The sequence below is a fragment of the Gorilla gorilla genome, chromosome X (genome assembly GCF_029281585.2).
Source record: "Gorilla gorilla gorilla isolate KB3781 chromosome X, NHGRI_mGorGor1-v2.1_pri, whole genome shotgun sequence".
Lineage (NCBI taxonomy): Eukaryota > Metazoa > Chordata > Mammalia > Primates > Hominidae > Gorilla > Gorilla gorilla.
The window spans coordinates 113,673,381-113,693,527 of record NC_073247.2 but is presented as its reverse complement, the minus strand read 5'-3'; the positions used below and the strand labels follow the sequence as shown (position 1 = coordinate 113,693,527).

The 20,147-nt window shown below is 38.5% G+C and overlaps 1 protein-coding gene and 1 pseudogene across 4 annotated transcripts in view; one reads left to right on the top strand and one right to left on the bottom strand.

The window, feature by feature from the left end:
• ZMAT1 (zinc finger matrin-type 1) overlaps positions 1-20,147 on the top strand; it is a 49,717-nt gene that overhangs the window by 16,475 nt on the left and 13,095 nt on the right. For 2 of the 4 annotated variants that reach the window (XM_019019496.2, XM_055376599.1), the window contains exons 2-5: positions 11,188-11,294; positions 17,287-17,388; positions 17,465-17,639; positions 19,633-19,701. In XM_019019496.2, the coding sequence (XP_018875041.2) occupies positions 11,188-11,294; positions 17,287-17,388; positions 17,465-17,639; positions 19,633-19,701 (453 nt within the window). The remainder of the gene's footprint in view (positions 1-11,187; positions 11,295-17,286; positions 17,389-17,464; positions 17,640-19,632; positions 19,702-20,147) is intronic. The other 2 variants (XM_055376601.2, XM_055376602.1) reach the window with 2 other exon arrangements.
• LOC134757937 (zinc finger protein 844-like) lies at positions 3,254-8,428 on the bottom strand (annotated as a pseudogene).

Here is a 20,147-nt window from a genome sequence, read left to right as displayed (position 1 = left end):
AAATGCTAGTCCTTTTTGTGTGTTGATTTTGTTTCCTGAAAATTTACTGATTTTGTTTATCAGTTCTAATAGTTTACTTGTGGAGTCTATAGGTTTTCCCAAGTATAAGGTCATATCATCATCTGCAAACAAGGATAATTTGACTTCTTCCTTTCCCATTTGGATGCCCTTTATATATATATATGTATTTTTTTTTTGTCTGATTGCTCTAGCTAGGACTTCTAGTACTATGCTGAATAACAGTTTTGACACTGGGCATCCTTGTCAAGTTCCAGATCTTAGAGTAAAACCTTTCAGTTTTTGCCCATTCATTGCAATACTAGCTGTGGGTCTGTAGTATATGGCTTTTATTATGTTGAAGTATGTTCCATCTATCCCCAGTTTTTTGAGGATTTTTATCACAAAGGAATGTTGAATTATATCAAATGCTTTGTCAGCATCAATTGAAATGATCATATGGTTTTTAATCCTTTATTATTATGATGTATCTCATTGATTAATTTGTATATGTTGAACCATCCTTGCATCCCAGGAAAAACATCCTACTAGGTCATGATGAATGATCGTTCTAATGTAGTGTTGAATTCTGTTTGCTAGTATTTTGTTGAGGATTTTTGCATCAATATTCATCAGAGATCTTGGCCTGTAGTTTTCTTTTTTGGATGTCTCTTTGTCTGGTTTTGGTATCAGGGTAATACTGGCATCATAGAATGAGTTTGGAAGTATTGCTTCCTCCTCTATTTTTCAGAATAGTTTTAGTAGGATTGGTCTTAGTTCTTTAAATGTTTGCTAGAATTTAGCAGTTAGGTCCCGGGCTTTTCTTTACTGAGAATTTTTTTTATTATGGCTTCTATCTCATTACTTGTTATTGGCCTGAATGGTTCTGGATTTCTTCCTGGTTCAATTTCAGTAAGCTGTATCTATCAAGGAATTTGTCCATTTCCTCTAGAGTTTCCAAATTACTGGCATATAGTTGCTCATAGTAGACACTAATGATCCTTTGAATTTTTGCAGTATCAGTTGTAATGTCTCCCTTTTCATTTCTGATTTGATATATTTGGATCTTCTTGCTTTTCTTCTTAGTAGTCTGGCTAATGGTTTGTCAATTTTGTTGAACTTTTCAAAAAAAAACCCAGCTTTTTGTTTCATTGGTCTTTTGTATTGTATTTTTAATTTCAATTTCATTTATTTCTGCTTGATATTTATTATTTCTTTTGTTCTACTAATTTGGGGGTTGTTTTGCTGTTTTTTTCTAGTTCTTTAAGATCCATCATTTGATTATTTACTTGAAGTTTTTCTAAACTCTTTTTAAATGTGGAGACTTATAGCTATAAACTTCCCTCTGAGTACTGCTTTTGCTGTATTCCATAGGTTTTGGCATGTTGTGTTTCTATTGTTATTTGTTTCAAGAAATTTTTCAATATCCTTCTTAATTTCTTCATTGAGCCACTGGTTATTGAGGAGCATATTGTTTAATTTCCATGTATTTGTATAGTTTTCAAAATTCCTATTATTATTGATTTCTAGTTTTATTCCATTGTGGTTCGAGAAGATGCTTGATATTATTTCAGTTTTTTGAGAGTTTTAAGAGTTGTTTTGTGACCTAACATATGGTCTATTCTTGAGAAAGACCTATGTGCTAAGGAAAAGAATGTGTATTCTGCAGTTGTTGCATGACATGTTCTGTAAATATCTGTTAGATCCATTTCGTCCGTAGTGCAGATTACATCTACTGTTTCTTTGTTGACTTTCTGTCTGGAAGATCTTTCTAAAGCTGAAAGTGGGGTGTTGAAGTCTCCAGCTGTTATTGTATTGGGGCCTATCTCTCTCTTTCACTTGAGTAATATTTCCTTTATATATCTGGGCACTGCAGTGTTGGGTGCATATCTATTTAAAATTGTTATGTCCTCCCTCTGGCTGAACTGACCCCTTTATCATCATATAGTGTCCTTCTTTGTCTCTTCTTACAGTTTTGGTCTTGAAATCTATTTTGTCTGATCTAAGTATAGTGACTCCTGTTCTGTTTTAGTTTCATTGGCATGGAATGTCTATTTCTATCCTTTCATTTTCAGTCTGTGTGTCTGTATAGGTGAAGTATGTTTCCTCTAGGCAACAGATCAGTGGGTCTTGTTTTTTCATCCATTCAGTGAGTCAGTGTCTTTTGATTGGGAAGTTTAGTCCATTTACCTTCAGTATTATTATTGATAAGTAAGGGCTTAGTTCTTCCCTTTTGATTTTTGTTTCCTGGTTGTTTTGTGGTCTTCTCTTCCTTCTTTCTTTCATTTCTGTCTTCCTCTAGTGAAGATGATTTTCTCTGATAATATGATTTAATTTCTTGCTTTTTATTTTTAGTGTATCTATTGTATGTTTTTTGGTTTGAGGTTCCCATGAGGCTTGCAGATACCTTCTTATAACTTATAACCCATTATTTTAAACTGCTAACAACTTAACACTATTTACATAAACAAGCAAAAAGAAAACTAATAAAAACTCACCTTAACTTCATCCCCCCCCTTTTTTTTCTAACATGAATTTGCTATTGCTTATAAGACGATGGTTTAACAAAGGAAAAATCTCCCTTTTTGTAAAACAAATATCTGTGTTGCTAACGCGAGTTCTGCAGAGAAATGTAGAGGGAGAACAGAGCAGCAAAAGCCATCTCAAAATCAGTGAGACTCTATGGAAGCAGCTTTACATTTTGAGTCTTCCCATACAAAGCTTTTCAGTCTCATTGCATATAAAGATTAATTGCAAAAATAATGCAGGGATAACTAAAAACCTGTTTATAGTACACTGATACTTTGTCATATGGAATTCCAATCTGTGACTGGCTGCCATGTACCCTGATCAAACAATATACACACAAACCAGACAGCTTTTTACTGAGACAGTCAGTATCCATAGTGATTCCATAAAGATGCCACTCTCATTTCTGGAACACTCTGCCATATTGTCATTTGGGAATGAATATCACAGTCAACCTGCACCATTCATAAGCACTTCCCCCCCACCCAAAAATGTAATGTGCAATAATGGCAAATTCTGACTTCATTTGGTTCTTGTATATATGAAAGGCATTTGTTGGATTTCTCACCAATTTGAACATCTCTGGTTTGGAATACGGTGAATCCTTGGACAAAAGCTTTCCCTGGATCCACTACACTTGTTCCATTTCTTTTTTGTAGGTTCTATAATGTAGCACTAATGGGTGTTCGAGGCTGAAGGTCATGAGTGTTGATTATTTCCACATTTCCCTACTATTTGGATGCAGGGATGGATGACCTAGAGCTTGGTGGTCCCATGGTCATTTCCCATCAGTGTGAACTCTCTGAGGGTGTCTGAGGGGAGTGCTGTGTGAAAAGGCTTGTGTATGAATATACGTTTCTCATGTGTATGATTGGGTCAAATCTAGAAAAGGATGAGCTATGGCTTAAGGTCTTCCTATGTCCCCAGCACATGTGGAGTGGGTTTATCCAGTGTGAATTCTCTGGTGCTTGGTAAGGGAGGAGCTGTGTGTAAGGGCCTTTCCACAGTCCCTGCACACATAATGGCTTCTCTCCTGTGTGGATCCTCCGGTGCTGAGTGAGGTGGGTGCTCTGCCTAAAGGACTTTCCGCAATCATGACACCCATGGGGCTTTTCCCCAGTGTGCGTCCTTTCATGCTGGCTGAGCAAGGAGCTGTGGCTGAAGGATTTCCCACACTCATTGCACCAATAGGGCTTTTCCTTGGTGTGAATCCTCTGGTGTTTGATGAGAAGGGAGCTCTGGCTGAAGGCTCTGCCACACTGGTTACATTCATAGGGTTTCTCTCCTGTGTGGATCCTCTGATGCTGAATGAGGGGAGCAAGCTGGCTGAAGGCTCTGCCACACTGGTTGCATTCGTAGGGCTGGCTTCTCCCCAGCGTGGATTCGCTGATGTTTGGTGAGGGACAAGCTGTGACTGAATGCCTTGCCGCAGTCATTGCATTCATAGGGCTTCTCCCCTGTGTGGATTCGCTGGTGTTGGGTGAGGTGACTTTTTAACTTTTTGTTGTTTTTACTTATATCTTACTGTACTATGTCTTGAAAAGTTGTAGTTATTCTTTTTGATTGGTTCATTATTCAGTCTTTCTACTTAGGATAAGAGTAGTTTATACACCTCTGTTATAGTATTATAATATTCTGTGGTTTTCTGTGTATTTACTATCACTAGTGAGTTTTGTACCTTCAGGTGATTATTTATTGCTCATTAATGTCCCTTTCTTTCTGGTTGAAGTACTCCCTTTAGCATTTCTTTTAGCACAGGTCTGATATTGATGAAATCCGTCAGCATTTGTTTGTCTTGGAAAGTACTTCTCCTTCATGTTTAAGGGATATTTTCACTGAATATACTATTCTAGGGTAAAAGGGCTTTTTTTTTCTTTAGCATTTAAATATGTGATGCCACTCTCTTCTATCCTGTAAGGTTTCCATTGAAAAGTCTGCTGCCTGACATATTGGAGCTCCATTGTATGTTATTTGTTTCTTTTCTCTTGCTGTTTTTAGGATCCTTTCTTTATTCTTGACCTTTTGGTACTTGATTATTAAATGCCTTGGGGTAGTCTTCTTTGAATTAAATCTGCTTGGTGTTCTATAATGTTCTTGTACTTGGATATTGATATCTTTATCTAGATTTCAGAAGTTCTCATTATTATCCCTTTGAATAAGCTTTCTACCTTATTTCTTTCTCTACCTCCTCTTTCAGGCCAACAACTCATAGATTTGCCTTTTTCAATCTATTTTCTAGTTCCTGTAGGTGTGTGTCATTGTTTTTTTATTCTTTTTTCTTTTGTCTCCTCTGTGTATTTTCAAGTAGCCTATCTTCAAGCTCACTAATTCTTTCTTCTGCTTTATCTGTTCTGCTATTAAAGGACTCTGATTCATTCTTCAGTATGCCAGTTGATTTTTCAGCTCCAGTATTTCTGCCTGATTCTTTTTAATTATTTCAATCTCTTTGTTAAATTTATCTGATACAATTCTGAATTCCTTCTCTCTGTTATCTTGAATTTCTTTGAGTTTCCTCAACACAGCTACTTTCAATTCTCTCTGTGAAAGTCCACATATCTCTGTTTCTCCAGGATTGGTCCCTGGTGCCTTTTTAAGTTTATTTGGTGAGGTCATGTTTTTCGGAATGGTGTTGATGCTAGTAGATGTTCTTTGGTGTCTGGCCATTTAATGTAGTCTTCACTGTCTGGGCTTATTTGTAGCTGTCCTTCTTGGGAAGGCTTACCAGATATTTGAAAGGACCTGGGTGTTGTGATCTAAGCTGTGTCTTCTTTCTGGGGCACCCAGGCCCTGTAACACTGTGGTTCTCGCAGACTCATAGAGGTGCTGCCCTGATGGTCTTGAACATGATCTGGGAGAATTCTCTATATGAGCAGGCAGATACTCTTTTTCTCTTCCCTTACTTTCTCCCAAACTTACAGAGTCTCTGTCTGTTCTGAGTCACCTAAATCAGGGGATGGATTGACAGAAGCATCCCTGTGGCCACCACCACTGTGACTATGCTGGGTCACACCTGAAGCCAGCACAGAGCTGAGTCTTGCCTAAGGCCCATTGTAACCACTCCCTTACTACTGCCTATGTTTTCTCAAGGCCCTGGGGCTCTACAATCCACAAGTAGCAAAGCCAGCCAGGCCTGTGTCCTTCCTTTCAGGGTGGCGAGGTCCCCTAATCTCTGGGTGAGTCTAGAAGTGTTGTCTGGGAGTCAGCGACTAGAGTTAAAAAAAACCTTAGAAGTCTACCTGGTATTCTATTGTATTGCAGCTGAGCTGGTACTCAAACCACAAGACTCAGTCTTTCTTATCCTTCCTTCACTTTCCAAAGGCAGAGTAGCCTCACCCCATAGCCATGGCCTCCCCTGGCCACAAGGCAAGGTGTACTGCCAGATTACCACTGGTGTTCCCTTAAGGCACAGGGGCTCTTAAGTGCACTTGTGAATGCTGCCTGGCTTGGGACTCACATTTCAGCACTGTGAGCTCGCCTCTGGCCCAGGGCAGTCCCAGAAATGCTGTCCAACAGTCAACTCCAGAATCAGGGACCCCAGGAGCCCGCTTGATGCTCTACCCCACTGTGGTGGTGTTGGTACCTAAGGGGTAAGACAAAGTCCTCTTTACTTTTCCCTCTGCTTTTCTAAAGGAGAAGGAGTTTTGCCCCATAGCACCACAGCTGGTAATTTGCTGAGCCCTACCTGAAGCCAGCAAGTGTCAGAGGCTCAACAAGGCCCTCAAGGTAGTTCCTGGGTATCACTGCTGGTTATTCAGGTCCCAAGGGCTCTTCAGTTAGCAGATGATGAACGCTGTAAGGATTGGGTCCTTTCCTTCAAGTCAGGGAATACCTTTCTGGCTCAGGGTGTGTCTTGAAATGTCATCTGGGAGCTATGGCCTGGAACAGGGTCCTCACAGCTCTGACTGGTGCCCTATCCTTGTGTGGCTGAGCTGGTAACCAAGATGCAAGGCAAAGTCCTCTCCTCTCTTACCTCTCCTCTCCTCAAGCAGAAGGAAGAGGTCTCTTTTGGAGCCTCAAACCATGTAGCCTGGGATTAAGGGAGGGGTGATTTCAGTCCTTCCTTGGCTGCCCCAGCTGGTGTCTCAGTATGTCATGTGCCCTGCCCCCTCACCCCAGTCCACTGTCTCTGGGCCTAGTTCAGCCCTAGGACTCGCCTACGAATTGCAGTACCTATGGCCTAGACTGCCTTTCAGGTTTACTTAGAGACTGAGAGCACTTTGGCCCTCAGAGGTAAGGTTTGCAGGCACTCAACTTTGAACCACTGGGATGAACAACTCCTCTCTGGCTAGGGCTGGTTTAAATGATCCTTCCCTGGTTGGGTACCAGCTGAGTTTGGTCTGCTTTTCCTTTCTGCTCTAACAGGATAGCACCGAGTTCACTGCCTAAGAATTGCTGTGTTCTCCCTTCCAGCATCCAGAAATGCTCTCTGCACCAGGCTGCAGCTGCAGGGATCGGGGAGGGGTGGCATCATCTATTCAGGACCTTTTTTTTTCTATCTCTTAAGTGCCTCTTTCAGTGATCTGAAGTTAAAATTGGGTGCTTTGAGCTCTCACCTGATTTTTGGTTCTTGTGAAGGTATTTTTTTCTGTGTAGATAGTTGTTAACTTGGTGTCCTTGTGGGGTTGGGGGACAATCAGTAGAGCTTTCTGTTCTGCCATCTTGCTTTGCCTTCTATATTTACTTATTCGTATTAAAGATTTTAATGGATGGGAAGTTCAAGATTATACCACTATGCTCAATTTGCACGTAGTAGTTAATCCTGAAAAAGGGAAGTCACGAAATGCATTTTAATTAACTTATTTACACTGCTGATGTTAGAATCGAAGTTAGATAAATCATATATTCTAAAACAATCTCAAAAATAATTGAGGTGATACTATATGTAGTAGAGATAAATTTGTAACTATTCATTGTTATTTTTTACACGTTTCTAGTTACATTTATTCTTATCTTGAGTATGCACTTTTAAAAGTAAGCCTTTTTAGTCCATGTAATGGTATTGAAAATTAACTTAGGTGAAGATATCTAACATAACTTTTAAAATAAATATCTTCAACAGTTTCTATCTAATATAGATATAGGTATAGGTATTCCTGCTCTGTTTTAGTTTTTCCTTTTCATTCTTTTCTTTTTTTTTCCTCTTACTGTATATTTTCAAATAGCTTATCTTTGAGTTCATAGATTATTTCTTTTGCCTGATCAATTCTGAGGTTGATGCTATTACATTTTTCATTTCATTCATTGTATTTTTAAGCTCCAGAATTTATTTGATTTAAAATATAATTTCAGTCCCTCTGTTAAATGTCTAATTTGGTCATTTATTGTTTTCTTGATTTCATTAAATTCTCTATTTTTTTGAAGTTCATTGAGATTTCTAAAAACAGTTATTTTGAATCTTTGTCAGACCGTTTGTATAGAGGTTAGCTACTAAGAGACTGTGTTCTTGTGGTGGTGGTATGTCTCTTGGTTTTTCATGTTTCTCATTGCCTTACATTAATGTCTGCACATTTAAAGAAACGTAAGGACTTATTCCAATTTTTGCAGACTTAATTTTTCTGGGAAAGCCCTTCACCAGTCAGCCCATCCAGAGATTCCCGGGCAGGCCATCTGGTATGATCCCTGATGCGCTTGTTGGGCCTGGTATCTGGGTCTTCAGGGTTGGGCCTGAAGCCTGAATCCACTGGGATGGACCTGTTGATTGGGTCTTGAGGAATGGACCTACAGCCTGTGTCCACGAGGGCAGGCCTGGAGCCTGTATCCACAGGAGCCAACCTGAAGCCTGGTCCACAGGGGCTCACCTGGTGCTGGGGTAGGCCTTGAACCGGAGTCTATAGGAGATGGCTGAACACTGGAATGGCCTGACACCTAGGTCCACTGGCATGGGGCTGGAGCTTGAGTCCATGGAGGCTAGCCTAGCACTGGGGTGTCTTGGATTATTGAAATGATCACTGAGGTGCCTGGTTCTTGGGATCACGGAGATAGACCTGGAGCCTGAGTCTGCAGGGGTGGTCTTGGAGCCTCAGTCCAAGGGGTCCTGCCTGGTAATGGGGTCTACAGGAGTGGGCATGGACCCTGGGTCTTCTAGAATAAGCCTGGAGCCTGGGTCCTCTGGAGCCTGGGGCCTGGTGCTGGGACCAGTGTGGAACCTGTAACCAGAGTCTCATCTGGAGTCCAGGATTGTGGATGCTAGCCCAATGCCTGGAGCTACTTGGGCTGGCCTGGAGCCTGAGTCTGCAGAAGCAAGCCTGGAGGCTGGGTGTGCAAGGGCTAGCTTAGAGGCTAGGTCCCTGGGGGCTAATGTGGGTCTTGGAGCCACAGGGCCAGCCTGGGACCTGGGCACACAGGGATGGTCCTGGCACCTGGGTCCACGGGGGCAAGCCGAGCACTGTGGTCTACTGGAACTGGCCTGGGTGGGCCCTGGGTCTGCTGGAACACTGAGATGCAGGAGCTCCAGCAAGAGCTACAGGAGCCAGCCTGGAGGGCAGGGCTGTGGGATCCTGCCTGGTTCTGGGGTGGGCCTGGAGGCTCAGTCTGTGGGTACCAGCCTCTTGGGGCCTATATTAGCTCCCTCCAGGGGCTGGCCTGGAGGCTGAGTCTGCAGGTGCCAGCCTTATGACTAGGGCTGTGGGAGTTGGCCGGGTGCTGGAGCTGACCCTGGCCTGAAGCCAGGAGCCTTGGGAGCTAGTCCAATGCTGGAGATGGTCGAGGGCATGGTACTGCTGAGGTTGGCCTGATGTTGGGGTAACCTGGAGACCAAGTCCACTGTGCAGGCCTGGAGCTTGGGGTTGAATGATTCGGCTTGGCACTGGAGCAGGCCTGGAGGCTGAGTCCACTGGTACTGTCCTGAAGTCTGGGGCTGTGGGGGCCTTCCTAGCACTGGATATTACCGGGGTGGGTCCAGTTTTGGAGTTGGAATCAAAGTTCAGTGCTCACTTCCCTCTCCTTCTCTCACACAGAGGGTATCTCTCTCCACTCTATGCTGGGCTTGGTAGGGGGCTGATGCTGATAGTGTAAAACTCTCTTTCCTACCTTCTTGAATGCACCTTATTTCTGTGCTACACCCAGGTGCCGATATAATCTCCTACATATTTGTTTTGGTTTTTTTTAGTTTTTTGGCTCTTGTGAAGATATTTTCATTTGTGGATAGTTATTTTAATTGATGTTTCTGTAGAGAGATGAGTGCTGAAGAGTCCTATTCCACCATCTTGATGATGTCCGTCCTAATGGTTTTTTAATTAGAAAGTCCTGCATTCTTTTCTGCAAAAATTAAGACGGTTGTACAGAGAGTTAAACATTAAGTTGTCTCTCCTTGTTCCTTTTCTAGGCCTACTTACCAGAGTTAACCATTTTTAAATTCGGTTTATTTTATTCCAGATTTTTCTGTGCATATATGTGCATATATTTAATTTTTGTTAGTATTGGGAATTGGATGTATTGTATTTGTTCTACAGCTTTTTATTCATTTAATAAGCAATTGGCATCTCTCTGTGAAAGCATGTGTACCAACTTATTCACTTTGATAGCCAAATAGCAATGAGAATTTTGATGTTTGTGACTCATACTGTATAAAAAATGGATAAACTTTGGCAGAATACATTGTAGTTCTTAAGAATTTTAGTTGACACTATAGACCTCAAGTGTAAATGCAGAAAGTTTTGGCATGTGTTATTTATTACAGTGAGAAACACTACAGCATACATTTCTAGATATGTATATGAACATTACATTATAGCTTTGAGAGACTTGTGTGAGACTTGTTTGGCCACATTAGTAGGCTAGTGTTTGTACAATGATGAAGGATGTTTGCCCACTATGGGCAAAGATAGTTTGTGGTTCCTTGTGATTTCTAGATAACATTGAAGGCATAGCTTCATGTTTCTTGGACCTGTAAAATGAGAGTGGTAAAAATCTCTTGATTCTTAGTGAGAATCCTGTGACAAATGACAGTCCTAAAACAAAGCATTTCTTAGGATTGTCTGCTGTTAAACATAAAATATCAAGGCTGTTTTTTGTTTGTTTGGTTGGTTTTCAGGTTTGTTTTTTGTTTGTTTGTTTGAAACAGTGTCTTGCTGTCGCTCAGGCTGGAAGGCACAATCATAGCTCACTGCAGCCTCGACCTCCTGGGCTCAAGTGATCATCTCAGCCTCCAGAGTAGCTAGGACCACAGGCGCATGCCACCATGCCCAGCTAATTTTTATTTCTTTTTTTTTTAGAGATTGTGTCTTGCTATGTTGCCCAGGCTGTTCTCAAACTCCTGACCTCAAGTGGTCCTCCTATCTCAGCCTCCCAAAGTGCTGGGATTACAGGCATGAGCCACCGCACCTGGCCAAGGCTGGGTTTTTAAATCCAGCCTTTAATTACTGGTGTCCCAAGTCATTCCATGAAGCTCATGAAGTTACTGGTGCCCCCATAATGATTCCTTTAGAATGCCATTGCCTAGACTTATCATACTAAATAAATAACTCTTGCCATATCTGACATTAGAGGGATACTTAGTATGTGCATATTAAATTGCACACTCGAACAAAAAGCTGTTACTGTAGCCTCACAAGCACTCAAATTTGAAGTATCATATGAAATCATATATAGTTGAGGAATGAAAAATGATACCTCTAAATATTTATTAATCTGATATATTTGTCTTCCCTTTTTTATTCACAGACGCCATTTGGAATGAACAGGAAAAGGCTGAACTTTTTACAGATAAGTTTTGTCAAGTATGTGGAGTGATGCTACAGTTTGAATCACAAAGAATTTCACATTATGAGGTAGGTTAAAAATAATGGAAGTAGGGTCTAAAGCAGGTTTTTAAATGTAGCAAGTAAACTTCCAGTAAGTCATCTTACTTGATTCTTATGAGAATCCTGTGAAAAAGGTAGTAGTATTTTCCTTTGATGGATGAGGAGATTGGCTCAGAAAGGGATGGTAATATACTACTTTAAGTTTGGGGAATTCAGATTTAAACTCAGTCTTTTTACTCCAAAGCTTGTTTTCTTCTCTTCACACCACTCCCTTTGCATCCATCAAGCCATCCACCCTTGTATTAAATATAAGTGAGGCATTATGAAGCTTGCATAGGAAACTATTAATGTGAATCAAGGGATATTATATAGAACTCCCAGAGTCTTCCTTTACAGCAAATGAAGACTATAAAAACAAAACGAACCAGTCTTGCACTTGATTGAACCACATGTTTTTAGACACAGGAATGTAGAATCCTAGAGCTAAAATAGAGAATGTTTAATGTCCTTACTCTCTTAGCTTATAGATTAGAAAACTGAGACCAAGAGGATTAATACTTCTCCATGGCTAATCACTGGTATGACTAAGCCTAAAAATGATTTCTTCTTATTTCATATCCAGTGTTCTTTCCCTTCATTTGGTGTTGCTTCATGTTTCTACATTATCTGATGAGCTGTTGGATTTCTTTCGTATCTGGTATCTAGGTTACCAAAAATACTAGATACATTCATTTAAAACTAATGTAATGCCAGTTCTACTTTTTTAAACATCTCATCTTGTTCTTCCCATTGCTAATCTTATTGGTAATTATATTTTAGTCCTAATGTTGGTTGAAATTAATTTACTATAATTACAGATAGGGAAATTGTGTGACTGTGGATTGAGAGGAGGTAGGGTTAAGTCTTAATTCCACCATTGGCGAGTTACATAAGCTTTGGCAAGTCACTTTACCTTTCTGAGCATGTTTCTTGGACCTGTAAAGTGAGAGTGGTAAAAACCTCTTACTATACTTGTGAGAATTAAGTGAAATCAAATGTGTGAGAGTGCCTAGCACATCTTTAGACTCCATAGATCAAAGATTTAGAATTAGTAACAGAGACAGACAGTCAAGGGGCTCTGTGATAACTACAATTTATCCATTTGGACCATTTTAATTTATATTGGAAAAACAGCTTTTTATGGAATCATAAAGCACTATTCAGTCTAGAAAATAGGCAAAAATACAAGAAAATAGATATAAATTATATCACTTGTAGTTAACCATTATTTAATTTCTCTTTTGCTTCTGTGATTCCAATATGATTTCTGAACACACACACACACATATACACATGCATTTTTACAAAAAAGATATACAGACTCAGTATAGTATTGTAAAATATAATAGTATTGCAGAAGTTTTGAATTTTAATGAGGTTGTATTTATTAATATTTCTTTTGTGTCTGTGCTTATGTGTTTAATAAACCATTCTATGCACTTTTGTCATATACTTTCCTCTATTTTCTTCTAAAACTTTGAAGATTTACTTCTTATGTTATAATTCATCTGGTATTGATTTTCGTGTATGGAGGGTGACAACAGGTTTTTCATATGGATAGCCAGTTGTTCCAGCACTATTTATTGTATAGTCCATCCTTACCTCATTGATTTGTAGTGGCACCTCTATCGTATGCTAATTTCCACATATATATTGGTTTGTTTTGAGGCTTTTATCCTGTTTTATTGTATTAGCCTGGTTTCCTATATCTACAACAATTTCACCTTTAAAATAAGTCACAGCTTTCAAATGAGTCACAGTATCTGTAGAAGAAATTTATATGACGTTAAAAATTTTTAAATCATAAACTAAATTAAAAATATATGCCACACATTAGTTGATATTTATAACCTATATAACTAACGAAGGATTCGTGTCTAGAATATAGAGAGGACTACAAATCAATTAGAACAAGAAGCAAATAGAAAAATGGGAAAGTGATGTGAACAGTCCATAGAATAGATACTCAGCTTCACTAGTGATCACACAGGACATGCAAGTTAAAATAATAAACTATCATATAAGAACCATAATACTGGCAAAAATTAAAATCTAATAACACTTAACACTTCAAGATAATATAGGGAAACACTCTCATCGCTGCATTTGGAGATGTAAACTGCTTCAAAATTTTATACCTGGTAAAGTTGAAAATCCACACTCCTTATAGGCCAAGAATTCCACTTCTAGGTATCTATTCTAAAGGAACTTTTGAACATGTATATTGGGAGATCTATTTATATATGTTAATTGCAGCAATGCTTGTGTTAGCAAAATAAACTGAAACATAATTGTCCTAAACAGGGAACTGGATAGGTAGCATATGGAGTAGAATATTATAGCATGAATGAACTAGAGCTATATGTATCAATATCAATAAATCTCATAAATAAAATACTGAGTTTTAAAAAGCAATTTGGAAAGAATATGTATCAAATGATTCCACTTTTTATAATCAATTTTTACAAGATAGTAATATATAAAACTATTTATGGATATGTGCGTGTAGTAAAGGAATAAAAGCATGAAAGGAAATCAGGTACACCAACTTTAAGAGAGAGAGAGGAAGAAAGGATTGTGAGCATGAGGGTATAGGATTGTATCTGTAAAATTTTACCTCTTTTAAAGGAAATTTGAGAGAAATGCAACAAAGTGTTAAAACTGAATAGTGGGTATGGGTTTCGATTATATTGTTTCCTGTTCTTTCCTATACAATGGGTATATTTCACATTTTAAAATTATGTAGACCATCTATGACAAACCCACAGCTAATATAATACTGAATAGGGAAAAGTTGAAAGGCATTCCCTCTGAGGAATGGAACAAGACAAGGATGCCCACTCTCACCACTCCTCTTCAACATAGTACTGGAATTCCTAACCAGAGCAATCAGACAAAGAAAGAAATAAAGGGCATCCAAATCTGTAAAGAGGAAGTCAAACTGTCACTGTTTGCCGATGATATGATCATTTACCTTGAAAACCCTAAAGACTCCTCCAGAAAGCCCCTAGAACTGATAAAAGAATTCAGCAAAGTTTCTGGATACAAGATTAATGTACACAAATCAGTAGCTCTTCTATACACCAACAGCGACCAAGCAGAGAATCAAATCAAGAACCCAACCCCTTTTACAATAGCTGCAAAGAAAAAAAAATTAGGAATATACCTAACCAAGGAGTCGAAAGATCTCTGTAAGGAAAACTACAAAACACTGCTGAAAGAAATCATAGATGACACAAACAAATGGAAACATATTCCATGCTCATGGATGGGTAGAATCAATACTGTGAAAATGCAATCTACAAATTCTGTGCCAAAAGCAATCTACAAATTCAGTGCAATCCCCATCAAAATACCACCATCATTCTTCACGGAATTATAAAAAACAATTCTAAACTTCATATGGAACCAAAAAAGAGCCCACATAGCCAAAGCAAGACTAAGCAAAAAGAACAAATCTAGAGGCATCACACTACCTGGTTTCAAACTATACTATAAGGCCATAGTCACCAAAATAGAATGGTACTGGTATAAAAATAGGCACATAGACCAATGGAACATAATAGAGAACTCAGAAATAAACCCTAATACTTAAAGCCAACTGATCTTCAACAAAGCAAACAAAAATATCAATTGGGGAAAGGACACCCTATTCAACAAATGGTGCTGGGATAATTGGCTAGCCACATGTAGGAGAATGAAACCGGATCTTCACCTCTCACCTTATACAAAAATCAACTCAACATGGTTTAAAGACTTAAACCTAAGACTTGAAATTATAAAAATTCTGGATGATAACAATGGAAAAACCCTTCTAGATACTGGCTTAGGCAAGGATTTCATGACCAAGAACCCAAAAGCAAATGCAATAAAAACAAAGATAAATAGCTGGGACCTGATTAAACTAAAGAGCTTTTGCACACCAAAAGGAACAGTCAGCAGAGTAAACAGACAACCTACAGAGTGGGAGAAGATCTTCACAATCTATACATCTGACAAAGGACTAATATCCAGAATCTACAACAAACTCAAACAAATCAGTAAGAAACAAGCAATCCCATCAAAAAGTGGGCTAAGGACATGAATAGACGATTCTCAAAAGAAGATATGCAAATGGCCAACAAACACAGGAAAAAATGCTCCACGTCACTAATGATCAGGGAAATGCAAATCAAAACCACAATGCGATACCACCTTACTCCTGCAAGAATGGCCATAATCAAAAAATCAAATAACAGTAGTGTTGGCGTGGAAGTGGTGAACAGGTAACACTTCTACACTGCTGGTGGTAATATAAACTAGTACGGCCACTATGGAAAACATTGTGGAGATTCCTTAAATAACTAAGAGTAGAACTATCATTTCATCCAGCAATCCACTACTGGATATCTACCCAGAGAAAAAGAAGTCATAATTCAAAAAAGATGCTTGCACACGCATATTTATAGCAGCACAATTCACAATTGCAAAATCGTGGAACCAACGCAAATGCCCATCAATCACTGAGTGGATAAAGAAACTGTGGTATATATACACTGGAATACCACTCAGCCATAAAAAGTAATGAATTAGCAGCATTTGCAGTTATCTGGATGAGATTGGAGACTATTATTCTAAGTGAAGTAACTCAGGAATGGAAAATCAAACATCGTATGTTCTCTCTGATATGTGGGAGCTAAGCTACGAGGATGCAAGGCATAAGAATGATACAATGGACTTTGGGGACTTGGGGGGAAGAGTGGAAGGGAGGCGAGGAATAAAAGACTACAAATATGGCACAGTGTATACTGCTCGGGTGCTGGGTGCACTAAAATCTCACAAATCACCACTAAAGAACTTATGTAACCAAATGCCACCTGTACCCTAATAACTTATGGAAAAGTATAATTAAATTAAATTTTAAAAATAAATAAAATTCTGTAGAGAGAGTGATTATCTCACATTATGTGCTCAGGAAATGTTAGTTTCCCTTCCCCCTACACCAACATCTTAGTCATTCTTACATATTTGGTTATATATTTGTTAGAGATTATTTCTAATGTCTCTTAAACCCAGAAGGATTTCTTTTCTCACGTAAAAGAATTTGCAAGGGAGGTAGTAGAGGGCTGATATGACAGCTTTATAACATTATCAGGGACCTAGGCATTTTTTTTTTGAGACAGAGTCTCTGTCGCCTAGGCTGGAGTGCAGTGGCGCAATCTCGGCTCGCTGCAACCTCCACCTCCTGGGTTCAAGTGATTCTCCTGCCTCAGCCTCCTGAGCAGCTGAGATTACAGGTGCACACCACCACGCCCAGCTAATTTTTGTATTTTTAGTAGAGACAGGGTTTCACCATGTTGGTCAGGCTGGTCTCGAACTCCTGACCTTGTGATCTGCCCACCTCAGCCTCCCAAAGTGCTGGGATTACAGGCGTGAGCCACCACGTCTGGCGGGCATTTTCTGTCTTTCTGCTCTGATGAACTGGTTTTCCTCCTCAATGTCCACCATGGTCCAAAGATGACTGTTGAAACTCCATCCTTTGTATCTTAATTCCAAAATCAGTAAGGAAGAAGGGTAGAATAAGGGCTTATGGCCCAGTCATTTAAGGAGGCTTCCCAGAAGTTCTACATAACACTTCAAATTATATCTTATTGACCAGAATCTAGTTATATGGATACATCTTGCTGAAAGGAAGGCTGAAAAACATAGTCTTTTAACTGGGTACATTGCTCAAGATCTGTAACTAAGTAAAAAGAAGATATTTGATATTGGGCAGCAACTAGGAATCCATTTCAAAAACAAGAATCTAAAAGTTATTGGCTTCTAAATTTAGCATTATTTTCATTTTAACTGACATTTAGAGATTTGAAATCATGTGAGTCTGTACCAAGTTTGACTAAATATATTAACACACATGAGTGCCATCCTCAAATTCAGAAAGGTGTAAATTTTGAATGACTCTTTTATTGAATAAACAAAGTCATATTATATCTTTTTTCAGGGTGAAAAACATGCTCAAAATGTTAGTTTTTATTTTCAAATGCATGGGGAACAAAATGAAGTGCCTGGTAAGAAAATGAAGATGCATGTTGAGAATTTTCAGGTGAGTGATGTGTGTTGGTATTGTAATCCAAACTTTGAGTTATTGAATCTTTCTAACAAGATTGTGCCTATTTCAGGTGCATAGGTATGAAGGAGTGGACAAAAACAAATTTTGTCATCTCTGCAACATGATGTTTAGCTCTCCACTTATTGCTCAGTCTCACTATGTGGGAAAGGTCCATGCTAAAAAACTGAAGCAATTGATGGAGGAACATGATCAGGCATCTCCATCAGGATTTCAACCAGAGATGGGTAAGGTTCCATTCACCTCTTGATCTTCAATGCAGGATCTACCTATCATGTTTTGTCTAACTCTGCCATATCCTTTTTAGTGGGGGAGACTTTCACCCCAGTTGAAATAACTTGATTATTATTCTTCTTCCTAGTTAATCTCTGTGTCTGTCTTTGTCATTTAATATGGAGATTTTAATTGCTAGTTGATTTTTAAGAAATGTTGTGACCTCTCCTTTTCAGTTCACCAAATTCAAACAAAAGCAAGTGATTTGCTATACTGCTATAAAGAAACAACAGTAAGCAGCTGGAGCTTTGTCAGTTTCTTTTTTTTTTTTTTTTTTAGATAGACACTTTGTTCCACCTTTACTCTTTTTTTTTTTATAATGTCTTGTTTTTTTATTATACTTTAAGTTCTAGGGTACATGTGCACATTGTGCAGGTTAGTTACATATGTATACATGTGCCATGCTGGTGCGCTGCACCCACTAACTCGTCATCTAGCATTAGGTATATCTCCCAATGCTATCCCTCCCCCCTCCCCCCACCCCACAACAGTACCCAGAGTGTGATATTCCCCTTCCTGTGTCCATGTGATCTCATTGTTCAATTCCCACCTATGAGTGAGAATATGCGGTGTTTGGTTTTTTGTTCTTGTGATAGTTTACTGAGAATGATGATTTCCAATTTCATCCATGTCCCTACAAAGGACATGAACTCATCATTTTTTAATCAAATAATAAAATCTTCACTTTTTACTTCTTCCCCTTGCTGTCTTTTTTGCGTTAGTATTTTCCAAAACATTATCTCATATAAGTGTTCAAATCAATGTCTTCACCATAATGTAGTTATGTGTTTCCTACTAACTGTAGGCAAAAAAAAAAAGTTACTGACTCTCTTTCTATTATGACAGCCTATTTCTTTCTTCCTATAAATAAGAAGTACTACCAGCATCATCAGTTAGTTACTGAGTACTTATTTTATGTTAAATCCTGAAAATACAGGGAATTATAAAAACATTGCATCTTTCCTTCTCCTGGTGATGTTGGGTCACCAGCACATATGAGAAAACTGACTCAAAGTTGCCCAAGATGGCAGAGTATACCCTGGAAAACTCAACTTGTATTTTTATAAATGCATGTGCTAGAACAAGAAAAGATGATTAATCCTCTGTAGTAAATAATTTACCACATTCTTTGTAGCTTCAACACTTTAGGACTAAGGCATGCCTGCCATGGAAAATTCACCGACATCAATTTTGAACTCATAGTATAATTTGAACTCATCGATTTTGAACTCATAGTCACCCAGCAAAGTCAATGCCACAAGATATGTTATTAAAACTTTTATTTTCTTAATAAATGAAGCCAGAATTATTTTTTTAAATTTAGTCTCTAATTTTTATACATTTTTTTCTGCCTGTCATTCAAAAGATAGACAGAATCAGTGTGCCCTAAAAGAAAAAACATCTTGTAAAAGCTTTATCTTCAGTCCCAAAATTTATCAACTTGGGCTCAGAGAGGAGGATAAATAAAAGAGCTATGAAATACTGGAATTGTAGGAACATGTATAGTTTTATAGTCTTAAACAACTGCATAGATTTTATTCTGATGCAGACATCACAAATGTAGAATGAATAGACGCCTTACTTTGTTACTCAAGAAAGACTAACTTAGAAGTTAATATCATATGTTTTATCCTCACTAATTTTAAAGAATCATAAGATGGCTATCATACTTTCATTGATTTTTATATGAATATAATCAGGCAATGCCTAATACAGAATACTACTTCCTTCTCATATCAAACTTGGTGACAAATTCATATTCACACTTCCATTCTCACAGAAGGAAATTCTTTTTTACTTTAGAAGCTTTATCCAGCAGCTGTCTGTTGAAAAAAAAAGTCCAGGGAGTGGGTTTTTAGAGAATTATAAATTTCCCTAGTACTTTACAATAAATGCAGTTCTAATATCTGAAAATGTGTTTATCACTTCTTATTACAACTATTTCAGCAGGAGTGCCTCTTACTACTTCTGCAGAGTCAACATTCCTGAAGCCCCTTCCTGTCAAGCCTCCTCCAGGTGGGATTAAAGACAAGACTATGCCTTCCTCTCCCAGCAGTGATTTGGGTTTGAATAATCCGAACAAATTTTGCAAGCTCTATCCTGCTTCCTTTAATAGTCCAGTAATGACTCAACAACATTATGTTGGGGAAAAAAAAAACACAAAAGAAATGAAGCCAGGGAGACATTTTTAGACAAAATAAGAGAGAAATCTCTTCCAGCAAAATCAAATGCAAATGGTAAACATAAAATTATCCCAAAACTTTTTCATAGGAAGTTTGTGTTTTATAAAACATACTAGCTTATTTACATACCATTTTACTCTTCTTGAGTGAGAGGTTGATAGTATTCATGGAATCATAGAATTTTATAAGGACTTACAAGTCCATCTAACTTGATCTGTTCATTTCCTAGGAAATGAGAACCTGAATGGTTTAGATGACCCCTCTTAATTTTAGAATCAA